At 34.1% G+C, this 17,000-nt stretch overlaps 1 protein-coding gene across 1 annotated transcript; it reads right to left on the minus strand.

The window, feature by feature from the left end:
* Positions 1–4,401: 4,401 nt before the first annotated feature.
* Positions 4,402–10,339, minus strand: LOC122046790 (protein HGH1 homolog). The gene is made up of 8 exons (XM_042607664.1): positions 10,216–10,339; positions 9,807–10,133; positions 9,353–9,434; positions 8,717–8,865; positions 7,652–7,765; positions 6,095–6,226; positions 5,547–5,660; positions 4,402–4,660 (listed from the first exon to the last, which is right to left on the minus strand). The coding sequence occupies exons 1-8, from the start codon at positions 10,267–10,269 to the stop codon at positions 4,631–4,633; spliced, it is 1,002 nt and encodes a 333-aa protein (XP_042463598.1). The 5' UTR covers positions 10,270–10,339; the 3' UTR covers positions 4,402–4,630.
* Between the last annotated feature and the right edge of the window lie 6,661 nt (positions 10,340–17,000).

The following is a 17,000-nucleotide window of genomic DNA, read 5'->3' on the forward strand; positions in this document are numbered from 1 at the left end:
TCAATTCGATCTGGATGGAACCCGCCCCAGCCGGGGCGTTACACATAAACTATGTAAAGACTTGGCACACAATAGATTAGCTTCATACATGCCCAATGAACCACTATTCTTTATCATGCAGTGAACTACTTCACTTATTGCTTCCCAGCAGCCACACAAGTTCACTGAGATGTGCCAACCAATTAACCTTGCTTGCCTCCAAAGATCCAATAGACTAACTTCATTGTTGTTTGATATATAGAAATCCTTAAATTACAGGTTGTTTTTTTTCTTCTTCTGCTGATACAGGATCAAAAGTACTTGGCAGTAAAAGCATTTTTCTGTTCCTTATACTTGCATGGATGAAGAAACAACCAACTCACAGCAATATTTTCTACACAGCAAAAGCAGTAACATGGATCCCTTCCCATGCACTTGCCAAATTGACAGTGAGGGGCCGCTAACATGGTGGTACCAGGCTTCGTATGTGCAGGTAAAATCATAATTCAATTTCAAACATCTAAATCCAGCATCAACCAACATAGTCCTTCGAGTTTAGCTCTTGCACGCTAGCCGCGAGCCGTGAGCGACTTTGCACAACCACCCCATGCGACAACTAACGACTTATTGATTTTTGTTTTTTTCTTCCGAGCTCCTTTCTTCTTGTGTTTCTCTTCCATTCCCTTTTGCGTCTCTCCTCTCTCTTAAGTAAAATATTTGTAAGACGGTTAAATATGTATTCCCTCTCTAATAATTTCTATCTTTTATTTATCTATTTATCTTAATTTTTCTCTATGTTACTTCATCTCATATTTACCTTCTCTTTAATATTTCGGCAATTTACTAAATCACGCACATAGATATCTTAATTGACCAAAAGACGTATGCTACTTTGGTATTTACCAAAGGACGCACTTTTTCAAGTGCACTTCCCTTTTTATCCTTCTGACCAATCAATTTTTTTTTTTTATCGTTTTTCTTTTCTCCCTCTTCTCTTTCCTATCTCCTCTTTCATCAACGACATTTAAAATTTAATTAATTTTTTGATAACATTTTAATACATTTAGATAAGCTAAAATAAACTATGAATAGCAAATTTGAACTCCTTGCAACATCAGGAACTACAGGAACTGAAATAGGTGTAATCTGAAGTCTCAGGTCCATCAGTGGGTTTCGGTCAAAAACCACTGATGGACCTAGAGAGCTCCGATTGCACCCATTTCAGTTTCTATGGATTCCTGGTGTTGCAAGGAGTTCAAATTTGCTATCCATTATTTATTTTGACTTTTAGAATGTGTTAAAATACAAGAACAAAGAATCAGCAAAAAAAATTCATATCAAGCCCACGTTGGGCCTGATATGATTCATATCAGGCCTAACGTGGAGCCTTTTTGCTGATTCTTTCTTCTTATATTTTAACACCTTCTAAAAGTCAAAATAAACAATGGATAGCAAATTTGAACTCCTTACAACATCAGGAATCTACAGGAACTGAAATGGGTGTAATCTGAGGTCTCTAGGTCCATCAGTGGGTTTCGGTCAAAACCCACTGATGGACCTAGAGAGCTCCGATTGCACCCATTTCAGTTTCTATGGATTCCTGGTGTTGCAAGGAGTTCAAATTTGCTATCCATTATTTATTTTAACTTTTAGTAGGTGTTAAAATATAAGAAGAAAGAATCAGCAAAAATGCTCCACGTTAGGCCTGATATGAATCATATCAGGCCCACGTTGGGCATGATATGAATTATTTTTACTGATTTTTTTTCTTGTATTTTAACATCTTCTAAAAGTCAAAATAAATAATGGATAGTAAATTTGAACTCCTTGCAACACCAGGAATCCATAGAAACTGAAATGGGTGCAATCGGAGCTCTCTAGGTCCATCAGTGGATTTTGACCGAAACCCACTGATGGACCTAGAGAGCTCCGATTGCACCCATTTCAGTTTCTATGGATTCCTGGTGTTGCAAGGAGTTCAAATTTGCTATCCATTATTTATTTTGACTTTTAGAAGGTGTTAAAATATAAGAAGAAAGAATCAGCAAAAAGGCTCCACGTTAAGCCTGATATGAATCATATCAGGCCCACGTTGGGCCTGATATGATTCCATATCAAGCCCAATATGGATCTCACTCTATTAAGAATTCTCAATTGTTTTAGGAACTCTTCATTTCCAATGTAGCATTTTATTTTGACTTAAATCTCAGTTCATGCTGTATGTCTTTGTTGGGGGTTTGAAAAATTATGCGGAAAAACCTTAACTGCTGAATACGTCTTCAAATATGTTGGATTGGATATTGAAAAGTAATGATTTTTGCAATTCCTCTACCTTTTGCTTGGTATCTTTTTCCCATTTAAATAATTGACACACTTTTCTTTCAGCCTTCAGAATTTGGAGTGGTGTCTCTTTGTCCTTTTCCCTTGTTTCTCGTAAGTGATCTCATTTTCTGGATTAATTTTCATTTACAAAGAAAGAAGAAATAAGTGAGTCATGACTTATTTGCAGTTACATGCTAATAGAAGAATTAGGTCTATCTGGTATTGTGTCAATTCTATTTATTGGAATTATACATATCTTCTCTTTTTTCAATAACTATACTATGACTATTTGTTCTAAGTGTTTGCATATGTATTTCTTATAGGTAATGAAACATTATACATTCTCTAATTTGTCAGAGAACTCTCAACGTTTTGCTACTGCCTTTTTCCACTTGATTTCATCACTAGCTGAAACATTTATGTAGGAGGATATGCATTGATGCCCTTATCTATTTTTCTACTTAGAGCAATCATAAACACATTCATTATGAAATGAAGAGTTCCTAAAACAGTTGAGCATTCCTAATAGAGTGAGATCCACGTTGGGCCTGATATGGATCATCTTTTATTTGCCTATGATAGGATAAAGAATGAAGTCACATATGATTCATATCAGGCCTAACGTGGAGCCTTTTTGCTGATTCTTTATTATTGTATTTTAACACCTTCTAAAAGTCAAAATAAATAATGGATAGCAAATTTGAATTCCTTACAACACCAGGAATCCATAGAAACTGAAATGGGTGCAATCGGAGCTCTCTAGGTCCATTAGTGGGTTTTGACCGAAATCCACTGATGGATTTAGAGACCTCAGATTACACTCATTTCAGTTCTTGTAGATTCCTGATGTTGCAAGGAGTTCAAATTTGCTATCCATTATTTATTTTGACTTTTAGAAGGTGTTAAAATATAAGAATAAAGAATCAGCAAAAAGGCTCCACGTTAGGCCTGATATGAATCATATCAGGCCCACGTTGGGCCTGATATGATTCCATATCAGGCCCAACGTGGGCTTGATATGAATTTTTTTTGCTGATTCTTTCTTCTTATATTTTAACACCTTCTAAAAGTCAAAATAAATAATGGATAGCAAATTTGAACTCCTTGCAACACCAAGAATCCATAGAAACTGAAATGGGTGCAATCGGAGCTCTCTAGGTCCATCAGTGGGTTTTGACCGAAACTCACTGATGGACCTAAAGACCTCATATTACACCCATTTCAGTTCCTGTAGATTCCTGATGTTGCAAGGAGTTCAAATTTACTATTCATAGTTTATTTTAGCTTATCTAAATGTATTAAAATGTTATCAAAAATTGTTATTTTCATCTTTTATTTATCCAATCATCTTTAATTCTTTATCTATGTGACTTCATTCATATTCACTTCTTTTATTTATCCAATCATCTTTAATTCTTTATCTATGTGACTTCGTTCATATTCACTTTCTCTCTAATATTTTCATCAATTATTTATTCATCCATCTTAATTCTTTATCCACTCACTTTCTCTCTAATATTTTCATCAATTATTTATCCATCGATCTTAATTCTTTATCCACATAACTTCATCTCATATTCACTTTCTCTCTAATATTCATCTTTTATTTATCCATCCATCTTAATTCTTTATCTATGTGACTTCATCTCATATTCACCCTCTAATATTTTCATTTTTTTTTATTTATTCATTTATCTTACTTCATTATCTAGATGAAGTTTTTTTTTATTTATTCATTTATCTTACTTCATTATCTATATGACTTCATCTGATTACTCCTAAACTCACATTCAATTTTATATAATATAATTAAAAATATTCTTTTAAAATTTAAAAATACCTTACATCACAAAAAAAAAAAAAATTTAACTTCATCTTTCATTTATCCATCCTATTTATATTTTATATAAAACATCTCTATTAATTTATCTATCTTTTCTAAAAATAATTATAAATATTTAAAATTTTAATATTATCATTCCATATCTTAACAATTATTTTATTATATATTTTTTTAAAATTCTATTTTTTTTTACTTTCAGTATTGCTCACTAAAATTCGAACTTATTTAAACAACATACACTACACTATAAAAACATGTGATCAACGAGATGGTTATGATTAACTGTTGCCCACTAATTCTAAATATTTTTTAGAATTAGTGGAAAAATATAGAATGTATTTAAGATTTCAGTGCAGTAAACCTCCCGATTTATTCTACACAAATTGGAAAAAAAAAAACTAGAAGGCCAGTGGATCTACATTAGAACTTCTATGGAGTACAACTGATGGATGCCTGAAATATTTCCTCTCCAATTTCTGCTTCTGCTTATTCTTCAGCTTCACCGTTATTTACCAACTGAAACCGCAAACAGAAAACATCGTTATAGAAAAATAACAAAAATATTGTAGTAAAATATTATGTCAATTAATAGAAAAACAAAAAGGGGCAAATCAATAATCTCATTCCATGGATCAAACCACATAAAGCACAAAAGAAAAGAACACTGCATGCATATAGAACTATTTAGTACATTATAACAACAGCCTAATATCGCTAGGCATGGTTAGTGAAAAATCTTATGAACAATCAAGGCGTTGATTGGCCTTCATTTCGACACCAAAAGTAGTAGAATACATATGATACCACCCGGCCATAATATCTCTGTAGCACACAACCCGTGATTTGTAAGTCCAATAACTCAAGAGTTTCAAAGCTTGATTCTCTATAAAAGGGGAGAAGGTATGCATACATGAAATCCTAACCCTAGTTCTCTTCATCTTCCACCTTCTATTCCTCTATTCCTTTGAGCATCCATGATGACTTAGGCATCGGAGAGACCTCACCAAGATGACTCCCAGTGAGCCCTCTAACACATGCTACTCTATATAGAAAGTGTCGTTAGTGAGATCTGATGAAGCGACAATTTTGACCGTAACAGTTAGCATTTCTTTGAAAGACACGCCACAATGACTATGCAAATTGTTATTATATATATTGACAGAGCAAATCTAGAGATACCAAGACCTAAAACATTGTTCTGACACTGATGATCATGTGTGATAATTATGTTCAAGAAACTGTCTACGGGAAAGGGACATGTTCATTTTGCAAAATAATAATTATCAGATTCCTGAACACAGAGTGCCTAAGCCATTGTCATCTTTTTTTTAAGTGATAAGATGATGTAAAATGATTTAGAAACAATATTTAGTAGTGGTTTGAATAAGAGAATTAAGAGTACCAGAGAGCCAATTAATTCATATGCTTCTATCACTTTTGGATCTTCTTCATCTTCGTAGCCAACTTGTAGTATTCGTGGCCCATTGACAGACCAAAGTGATCTCCTTCCAGCTTCCTGAAGAGAAACAAAATTAAATTATGAATACTTTGCCACAATTTTATCGTGATGTAGAAACAAAGTTGGACAAAAGTAAACTAGTGAATTGCTTTCTGCATATCCATTTCACAAGGTTTGCCCATGTGCAGTGATAGTTTCTTCTCTGAATTTTGAACATTTCATAGCACTTCTAAGGATTGATTTTTTTAATCTAATCATGCTTTGTCTTATAGTTTACTTAATAAGAGAACTTAAAAGAGTAAATGACTTAACATAAGTGCACTGAGATAGTTTAAAGGTGTGCGAGTTTAAATGACTTTAAAATGGATTTTCTAACATATGCCTCTTATCGTAGGCGGGTAAATCAAGGGAAATAAGTCAGATATTCATTGACAAAAAAAAGTACGTCACATTGAAAGCATAGCTGTGAAAGTCATTATTAAAGGCCTTACTTGCAAAGAGATCAAGTAGATAGCTTCAAGTGCCTGTTTACGAATTTCTGGATCATCAACAGGTTCTCTCTCATGAGAAAGTGCATTTCCAAGTTCATGAGGCATTTTTGATGTATCTTGTTCACTGTAAACCTGAATTATAAAAAGAATCATAGATAATCACTTAACATATCTGAGTAAGACCAAGAATCTATGCATAACCAATCCTAGGCTAGAGGTGCTATGGATGAATCGAAAACAAAGATGAGCTAGTTAGAGATAAAGAGAAACCAAATTTAAATACGTGAAGTTAAAAAAACAAAAATGTGCTTCACTTGAGAAAGAATTGCAGTTAGAGCTGGCAATATAGGTCATGACGTAACATGCTGAGCAAAGCAAGAAGAACAAAGGAAACCTGATAGTGATAACACATCGTGAATACATGACCATTAATCAACCAAATTATTTTTAAAATTTTTGTTACTGTTAACATCTTGTAAATTGATTTTTAAAAAATAACTAATTTAACGTCATAAAGAATTATTTCTAAAAAAATTAACTAGTTTAATATCACTTAATATGATTTTATATCAAAACAAAATGACAAGAACCTCGTGACACAGCAAACACGACAAAAATTGTCAACCATAGTTAGTAGTATAACTTCTAGATGTTATCGAAAGCATATAAAACCATCAAATAATCAATACAGCAACAAAACATCATAAAGAGTTATTTCTAAAAAAATTAACTAGTCTAATATCACTTAATATGATTTTATATCAAAACAAAATGACAAGAACCTCACGACACAACAAACACGACAATAATTGTCAACCATAGTTAGTAGTATAACTTCTAGATATTATCGAAAGCATATAAAACCATCAAATAATCAATACAGCAGCAAAACATCCTAGTATCATATAATGGATTTTATCCCACTGCAATTGGATTTTCAAAGCAAGATTATATCACTAGTAGTAGTCTTATTTTTTGATATAGAAGGCATGTGAAGCAATCAAAAACAAACAATCAATATTAGAGCGTAAAAAGAAAGGAAAAAGGTATACAATAAAAAATAGGTTGAATGGAAGATCTTGAAAGAGGATAAGCATGGGGCCATCTGATAGGACCATTCCAACAAGTCGATAGGTTCAGGGCTCCTTACTGAAAAAAAAAAAGATTTTCTAATAGGTTTTTTTTGTAAATATGGACCTCATTTCATACGACAGGAAATTCCAGGTTTTTACATGGCTTAGTTTAGACAAAATTCCCTAAAGAGAGTTTGAATCTTCAAATATCTCAAGATAGTATCACTTTGTTACCTGAAGATGTACCAGTTGTGCAGATTCATTTAATTAGGCCAGCATATTTGAGTGCCAGAAGAACAGGGCAAGGTCAAGTTCACTAAAGCATGGGAACTGGTAACTCCATTCGACAAATAATAGCTTAAAAATAACTTCTTAATGTAATAATGTTAAGAACAAATTAGAAAGATCAACATGAAAATAAAAGAACAAATGTTCAAGCTTCAATAAAAATTTTATATCATCATTAGTCTATTTTAGTGCTCACCTTATTGCCAGCTACAGGCAGAAGCAGGGCAGGCCAAAGGAACTCTGCTATTGCTAGTAAATTATGTAATTGATTGTCAGCTTCAAAGCAACAATTACGAATAGTTCCAGAAACCTGCCCATTATTATATATTTATTTTTTATATTGTTCCATGAAGGAATAAATGAACAAAAACGATAAGGAAGCAATAAGGTATATATCTGATATCAAGATTGATAGACTCATCTGAAACAACTGAACATGAATTAAAAAAGAAAGAATTCCATTTCTTATTTCACAGACATATATAGAGAACAATTACACCAATTTTCACTCATCAAGTCAGTTACTTAAAACCAGCACAGTGGTTGTCTAAACATGAGTACCCAAATAACTCATAGGCCTACATATCACGGACTTACTGAACCATAATCCATATCTCTACTGGTTGAAGCAAACACAACTCAACCTAAAAAGAAGTTCGATCAGTTAGTGTCCAGTAGAACATCAAAGACTCATGTTTTGTTAAATTACTGTCATCAGTGTTCAGAATGTATAATGGCATTTGTCTTTGCGAATTCTGATCTTGCCAATACTAAAGCCATGTCAACTGACTTAAGAAGAAATTTATGCAAGTGAAAGTGCTAGCACAAGGAACTCTCACTCAACAAAATTTCAACAAGAATTTACAAAACTACAAGAAGTAGGAAAAAACAGAAAAGTAACATTCATTCTAAGTGCCGAGAGAAAATCTAGGATCCTATGCATGGTTGTTTTTGTATTTGTATTTTCCATAAGTGTGTTGTTTTGCTTTTCTTTCTTTATTTCATGGTCACCGGGTTTCACATAATTACCCTAACCTGACTGTAGGTGTTGCATAGGCATCAGAGAAAAATATTGTTTGATCATGACCAAGTTCATTTGACATATACAAAACCAATGTTCTATTTAAGAGGTTTTTGAATGCATATGGATCATGTATCTAGTCGTAGTTTATTAACAAAACATAGTAAGATCAATAAGAACAAAACATTGAGCCAAATGAGAAAAAGAAACATATGAAGTGCAATATAATCATCATTGTACCCCTTTCTTTCTCAGTGGATTTGTAGAATCAAATTGATGGATTGCCTGCTTAAGAAGACCTCTCTTAGGTTCCAAAAGAATTTTTCTTCCAGACTCCATCTTCGATATGTTTACAAGAATTGAAGCAACATGTTCAAAGATATCTTCTTCTGTAGAGACAGTGTAAAGCAGGGATCACTTTGAGTTTGTCATACAAACAACACATAGCAAAGCAATAATACAGCTTTAACTGGCGTGGCAACCAAAGATAAATTAACGAGACTATTCATAGTGGAATTAGTTAAAGGCAAAACAACAACTTTGAAATCATAACGTGGCTTTGATCCCTGTAGGATTTAATTACATAATTTTTTCAATAGAATGTATACATTTCTGAATCCCATCTAAAAGACCACTCACTTTTTACATTAAACCGCAATAAAAGTCAGAGGTTTCCAAAACATCAACATAATAAGAACACGAGCAGCCAATAACAGAAATCAATAATACACGGAAAAATTACATATGCAGCATGCTGTATCTAACATCTACAAAAGAGATTGTTGATAAAGTAAATTTATCAGCATGATTACACTACAAAAAAATATATATAGAAATGTTCACTGCATATTAACAGAATATAAATTAACAAATTACCTTTTGATTCTTCAGAAGATGACCTACAGAATGATCGGACAAGCTTTGAGATATACAATCCCTCCATCTTATCATCTCCAATCTGAGAAATTCAATATATTCGAACAAAGTTTTAGTGAATCAACTGACATACATATTAAACAACTGAAAATGATGCCTCCAAGGTGTCATTTTTAGTCAACTGCATCTCTTCAACACTAAGAATAAAAATACAAAATAGATTATATCATGACAATTAGATATACACGTAAGGTGTGGCATGATTGCTCTTATGTTACAGCATTAACGCTCCAATGATAAGAAAAACACTTCACGAGAAAATAAAATTCAACCTTGGCCAAGATTCATCAAATATATAATAACATGAATTACATAAAAAAATTAAATTTTGCAACCAAGTCATGAAGATAATTTTTCTTATCCAAATAGAGAGGACGGAGGAATGACAATTAACCTGGAGGAGCGAATTGGCGCCTGCATCAACTTGGGTAAGATTGGCCAGGAGCATAACAAGGAGGTGAGAAACTTTACGATCCCCGCTCTTGTAGAGCTTGTTCATGGCTGTGGGGAGCGTCCCATGTGCAATGAGCTTCTCGGACAGCGCGGCATCCTGAGAGAGATTAATGAGGGCTTCGGCGGCAGGGGAAGCGAGCTCAGGGGGATCTTCGCAGAGGATTCGTACGAGAGGGGGAAGGGCAAGGTCTGCGTGAGCTGAAAGGGAGGCAAGACCGTCGTCGGAGCCGGTTAGCCCCCGGACGATGTCGACCGCCGCCTTCTTTACCTAGATATGCAAGGCTTCATATCACTGAACCAGAACAACACATAAAGCAGAGAAGTTCGGAGCAGGGGAGAGAGAGTCTTACTTGCAGAGAGGGCGACGAGAGAAACCCTAGGAGTTCTTCCAGCTCCGTCGCCATGGAGCGAGAGAGAAGACACAAACGCGCTGGGTTGCCCTACAAACAAACCTACCAAATTTTTAAAAATACCCTCGTTTTAAATTTTATTAAATAAAAAATTGATAATAACCGTCAATCCAAATTAATTCATGTTTTGAACGATTACAAAAATTCCCTACCCCAAAAGTAATTTTCTTAAATTTTATAAATAATTGCGATAGATTTTGTAATATTATTTCTTTTAAAATCTAAATATCCAGGCTTGATTTTTTTTTAGTTGACATGTATCTCATGTAAGTCTAAACGGTAATTTATCAAAGGTAAACGTAGATTTCTAAATTAATCAAATGGTTTACGATTACTTTGACATAAATTATGTGATCTTCCTATTCTTAAAATTTACTTTCCCTCTCTCCTTTATCCCATGTATGCAAATTTTTTTCTCTTCGTTCTCTTTTTTTATATTTTTTATATACATAGCATAGCATAGCATAGCATAGGTCTCATATATAAAACGTATTAGACTCTCAACATTTATAATTTAGTTGATTCATTCGATAATATTTTAATAACTTTGAAGAAATCTAAATAAATAATAAATATTAAATTTGAACTCTATGTAACATCAAAAATTCATAGGTCCTGAAATGAGTATAATCGGAACTCTCTAGATCAATCAGTGGATTTTGTTCAAAATCCATTAATTGACCTAGAGAACTCCGATTGTACCATTTTAGGCCCTGTGGATTTTTAAAGTTACAAGGACTTCAAATATGATATCCATTATTTATTTCGGCTTCTCCGAAAGTGTTAAAATTGTTATTGAAAGATTTGGACGAAATCCCGCGTTGGGCCTGATATGAGTTCATATCAGGCCTAACTAGGGGTGCAAACGAATCGAAACAACTCGTGAGCTTTTCGAATCGGCTCGAAAAATATTTGATTTATATTCAAATTTATCGGATTCAAGCCGAACTCGAACATGTTCGAACTATTTTTCGAGCCGAACTCGAGCCTAAATTATATTATTTGATAGTTCGTGATCAGTTGCTCGCGAGCCTTAATATTTTATTAATATAAATTAAATATATATTAAATAAATAAATTTTGAGCCTTTCGAATACTTATTTTCGAGCAATAATTTGAATAGTTTACAAACACGTTCGAATCTTTTGAGTCGAACTCGAACCCGAGCCCTAATTCGAACCGAACTCGAATTTTTTGAGCTTCGAATCGAGCTTGAACTCGAATATACCTATTTCGAGTCGAATTCAAGCCTTAGATTTTTCTGCATATTCAACTTCATTCGATTCGTTTACACCCCTAGGCCCGACATGAGTCTGATATAAACTCATATCAAGCTCAACGTAAGATTTCAGCCGATTTCGATCTAAATCCATTAATTGACCTAGAGAACTCTGATTGCATCATTCATGTCCTGTGAATTTCTGAGGTTGTAAAGAGTTCAAATATGCCCTCTATTATTTATTTCGGCTTCTTCGATCCAACATAGGATTTCATTCGATTCTTTAATAATATTTTAATACCTCCAGAGAAGCTAAAATAAATAATGGAGGTCATATTTGGAGTCCTTGCAACCTCAGAAATTCATAGAGCCTAAATGTTAATATTTGAGAGGTGTCCTAATACAATCATCTTATTGTTTGTACTTATTTATTGGATAAATAAAGATTTACTACTTGTGTGCACATTTTCTATGTGTTTGATTGGATTTTAAACTTATTGAATGTTCATAATACGATTTATAGTATGAGAGAACTTGTGATTATATCATAACTTGTGAGCATCTCTACATGTGCAATTATGAATGTATTAAAATAATCCCTAGTCGATGAATTATGAGTCTGGACATCATCGATTCTATGAGACTAGCACAAATTATACTTCTTAGTCTAACCAAGAAGTTGTTCCTCGCTGGCTAGAGACATTAGGATGTCGAGAGTTAAACGTAGATGCTAGTTATGATAACTAGTTCATTGGAGTGAACTACTATAAGACTTCATATGGTTACTTACATATGTGGATATGTCAATGAAGCTCTTATCACAGCTCAAGTGCAAGTTTTTTTTCTACTTGAGGTATTCAAGTCACCTTGATCATGGAGACTTATACTTTGACATCTTGAGCAAACATCTCCATAGAGGCGTGGACCCGGGATGATTGGGTATAAGTTGAAGTGTCCAAAAGTGTTTGAATTGTTGAAACCCTAAGGTGGTTTTGATGTGATGAACTAAGTTAGGTTATGTCCTGTTGTGTTTAACTCTGTGTCTAAGTGTGCAGGAACTTAGGAGCACTGGAAGTCGAGCAAAAGACGCAACTAGCGAGAAGGACGGCACGAGAGAGAGAGCCGACGGGCTCGGTGCGTCTGAGGGACGAGATGTTGCGGAAGAGTATACCGGCGGACGAGAAGGGAACGTGCGATGTTTATGAGGGACGAGAAGCTGGAGCGGAAGATTGCTCGGGGAGCAAAAGACGCAGCTAGCGAGAAGATCAGAACGGGAGAGAGCCGACGGGCTCAGTGTATCCGAGGGACGAAGCTACAGAAGAGTACGCTGGCGGACGAGAATGAGACATGCGACGATTTCAAGGTACGAGAAGCTGGAGCGGAAGCTTGCTCGAGGAGAAGACCGGAAGTTGGATTCGGGTGAGCCCTATTCCGGATGACCGAAATCACCCAAGTGAGCAGAGCCGAAGCAGAAGACCTTCCACTTCAACGTGGATGTTGATCGTTGCGTCAGGGATAGAATTCTATCCACTCCAGGCGCCTAGAACCCTTCCAAGCGCCCCGACCAAGGCTATAAATATAGTCTTGGCCCAAGAAGCTAGATAGAACAAGCAATTACTGAAACAACATTTGTGCGCTTTCCTTTCTATTTTAGCTTTATCTTTTTGTGCGTAAATTGCTGTAAAGAGGCTTCTCCGTCTGAAGGAGAATTTAGTGTGTTTCACTTCCTTGGATTAACAACCTCCCCGGTTGTAACTAAGTAAATTCCGGAGTCTCTTTCTTTTTAGTTTATTATTTGTTCTATGTTTATGCAAGTGTTAATTAAGTTATAAGTCCGAGAAGGGTTCGTTTGTTTTGATTTTGTGCAGGGTTATTCAACCCCCCTTCTAGCCGGCCAATGATCCTAACATGAATAACCAATAAAGGATTCACCACTCCTTGTAAAAGGAGATGTATACTGTATGACCACTTGTCAGAATTGTTACTCAAAATTTTTGGCCAAAGCATTACATGTTAAGAGTATTGTGCTGGTTCAATGGGGCCGACAAGAGGGGGTGAATTGCCTATAAGAAAAAATAAACCCCTTTCTTGATCTTTCGATCAGTAGCACAATTACAATTATAGTAATAAAACTGAACTAAACAACTTCAAAGAAAGACGTAAGAAGGTCAGAAATTAATTTGGTTACAACCTAAATGGTTGTTAATCTAAGACTGTGAAAGGTGTAGGATCGAAAAGCGCAAGAGGGGGGTGAATAGTGCTCATGGCTAATTCGTTCGTTTTGAGTAAACTCAAAATAAATACGCAGCGGAAATAAGAGAGAGACAAACAAAATACAAACACCAAGGATTTGCTTGGTTTGGAGTCTGTGGCGACTCCTACTCCAAGGCCCGCACGTGAGAGTACTTTCAATGGGCAATCACTATAAGCTCGAGAAATCTTTACAAGATTAATTACAAGTACTGAACTAAAAAGATTATACCAACAATACAAAAGATGATGGAAGTAGTCGTCGATTGTCGGAACAGCAGAGCGTTGTTGAAGCGTTCGGAGCAGCACACAGGAGCACAAGTTGTTCTATTTTTGGTGTTTTCGTTGTCTCCTGAAGTGCTAGCCGAGACTCCTTTTGATAGTAGTCTTGAGGCTAATCCAGATCCACTTACCTCGGGATCGGGATTTGACTCGTAGTCGATCGGTCGACCGATCCGCCTAAATCGGTCTGCCTCCCGATTTTACTGCTCGGATAGAATTCCTTTGTTCGGTCGACCGATCCCTAGCTCATCTGGTCCGATCAACTCGGCTCGACCACGTCACCTCTTATCCTAGGTTCGGTCGACCGATCCCTCGGTCGAACCCGATCAGCTTGTTGGAAATCTGCTCTATTTGCTTGGAGGTTCGGTCAACCAATCCCCGGTTCGGTCGACCGATCAAGGCCAAAACTAACCCTGCACAATTGTTAGTTTTCTGCAAAATAGAGTTAGACAAAATAGCAAATGATATATAAATCAATAACTTGACAATCTTTGGACTGCCCGGTTCTGACTTCGGATTCCCTCCGGAAACCCTAGGTTGAACCGACGCCTACTGTTCCCTCAACGGGGAACGCGTCCTTACCTACTCCTCTAAGGAGAAGTTACCTGTTGCCAAACCGGTCCTCCAAACCGACTGGACCTTTGCTCAGCGCCCGATGCTTCCGGTCTTCATGCTGGGCGTCCACTCCACGACCCGCCCAGACTTTCACCCGATCCGCGACCACCAGGATTTCAACCTAGAGTCCCCGACTCTAGCATTTTGCCTGAAGCACTCGACTCATCAAGACTTTCCACCTACGGTTACCACCCCTAGGACCTAGGGTTACCGCCCCCTAGGGTTTTCCACTTGTCTAACCACAGCTATGACTTTTCATCACCTAGGGTTACCACCCCCTAGGACCTAGGGTTACTGCCCCCTAGGGTTTTCCACCTGCCTAACTGCAGCTAGGACTTTTGCCTAAGGCAACTTAGGACTTTCATACAAGCTTAATCAATCTTATTAGATCATAAGACAACTTAACTTTGGACCCTTTGACATAATCAAAACTTAGGTTCGATCGTCGGATGCTTCCCGCATCAACAATCTCCCCCTTTTTATTATGACAACACGGTTCAAAGTTAAGTAAAACATAACAATAAATAACGGAATTTAAGCATGAGCATAAATACAATAATTTATAAAAACTCCCTTACGCCCCCTTATGCTCTCCCTTTCATAAAAATTATGTTTAATTCTTAACTTTTAACTTTTCTCTCCCCCTTTGACATATATCAAAAAGGAGAGCAGGTTGTTTGAAAAAAAAAAATTACTTTGTTTAATTTTAAGCTCCCCCTAAAGGATAGCACTAAAAAAAACTTAGCTAAACTTAACTTTGCTTTGAAAAATGCTTAGCTAAATTAGAAAATAAGTGCGTTGAAAGTGAGTTAGCTTTTTCAAAAACTTAGCTAAATTTGCTTATAGATACTTAGCTTTTTCAACAAAAAGTTAGCTAAACTTAAGTTTTGAAAATTACTTAGCTGAAAAGAAAAACTTAGCTAATCTTAAGTTTTGAAACTGTTTTAGCTTTTTCCAAAAATCTTAGATTTGAAAATAAGTATTTTGTCAAGTACTTAGCTTTTTAAAAAAAGTTGATAAAAACTTAGTAAAGTACATAGCTTAAAAGCTTTTGATAAAAATACTTTAGCTTTAAAATATTGTGATAAAAACTTTAGCTTTTAAAAATATTTTTATAAAAACTTAGCTTTAAAAATATTTTGATAAAAACTTTACCTTTAAAAATATTTTGATAAACACTTAGCTTGAAGAATATTTTGATAAAAACTTAGCTTTAAAAATATTTTGATAAAAATACTTAGTTAAGTAAATGACTTCTTTGAAAAATACTTAAAAATACTTTATCCAAAACTTAGTTTCTGTCTTTTCAAAAATAATGTATTTTTCTTTTCAAAAATAGTTAAAAAATTGAATTTCCTCTTCCAGAAATATTTTGAATTTTTGAAAAGTTCAACTTTTAAAAACAATGTTTAACAAAATAAAAATTAATGTCTTAACTTTCCTTTCACTCCCCCTTAATTAATGCCAAAAATGTTTGAGGGTCTTAGAGTCCAAGCATGTAAATAAAAAATATAAGAGTTATTATTTATTTTCTTGATTTTCTATCTCACTTATTCTATGTTATCAAATATGTTTAGCTTATAAGTGTGTGTGAGACGGAGTTAAGTTAGGTTGATTTTATCTTTAATTTTGAAAAATATTTATGATATTGAAGTATATTTCAAAAATAATTTAAGTTAAATTTGGATTTTAAAAGTAAAGTATAAGTTTGAATTTTGAATGATTTCAAAATGTTGAAGATAAAAGTATTTTAAATTTGAGTTTCAGAATAATTAAGTTTGAATTAAAAAATATATACGTTTGAGTAATTAAATTTTAAATTTTAAAACTTTTTAAAACTATATTTAAAAATAATTATGATTAAGATTTTTAAAATTAAATCATTTGAAAATAATTTACTTTAATTAAGGATTTTAGAATTAATTGAAATTAATTATACTTTTAAATTAATTATGATTGGAAACTAATTAACTTTTTGAAATTAGTTATGATTTGAAAACAATTAACATTTTAAAATTAATTATGATTTGAAAATAATTATAATTTAATTATGATTTAAAAATAATTAATATTTTAAAATTAATTATGATTTGAAAATAATTATGATTTGATGTTAAGATTTCAAAATTAATTAAGTTAACTTAATTGAATTAATTTTAATTAACTTAATTGAGTTTAATTAATTTGGATTTGGTTAACTACTTTATATTTTAAACCTAGGACCATCTCACCCTTTTCTAGATTTTCAATCACGAAACCTTAATAGTTTTGTGAGATGATTAATTTAATCTTTAATTTAAATTTAAATCTAATGGTTGATCTACATTTGAATTAGACTAAGGTTTAACAGTTAGTTAAT

The sequence above is a fragment of the Zingiber officinale genome, chromosome 2B (genome assembly GCF_018446385.1).
Source record: "Zingiber officinale cultivar Zhangliang chromosome 2B, Zo_v1.1, whole genome shotgun sequence".
Classification (NCBI taxonomy): domain Eukaryota; kingdom Viridiplantae; phylum Streptophyta; class Magnoliopsida; order Zingiberales; family Zingiberaceae; genus Zingiber; species Zingiber officinale.

What these genes read in the sequence shown, in the direction of transcription:
- LOC122046790 (XM_042607664.1), bottom strand. Translation starts at nt 10,269, where the DNA reads ATGGCGACGGAGCTGGAAGAACTCCTAGGGTTTCTCTCGTCGCCCTCT. An exon ending in GCGCCAATTCGCTCCTCCAG is followed by an intron (nt 9,435 to 9,806) that starts GTTAATTGTCAT and finishes TGAATTTCTCAG; the next exon opens with ATTGGAGATGATAAGATGGA. An exon ending in ATCTTCTGAAGAATCAAAAG is followed by an intron (nt 8,866 to 9,352) that starts GTAATTTGTTAA and finishes CTGTCTCTACAG; the next exon opens with AAGAAGATATCTTTGAACAT.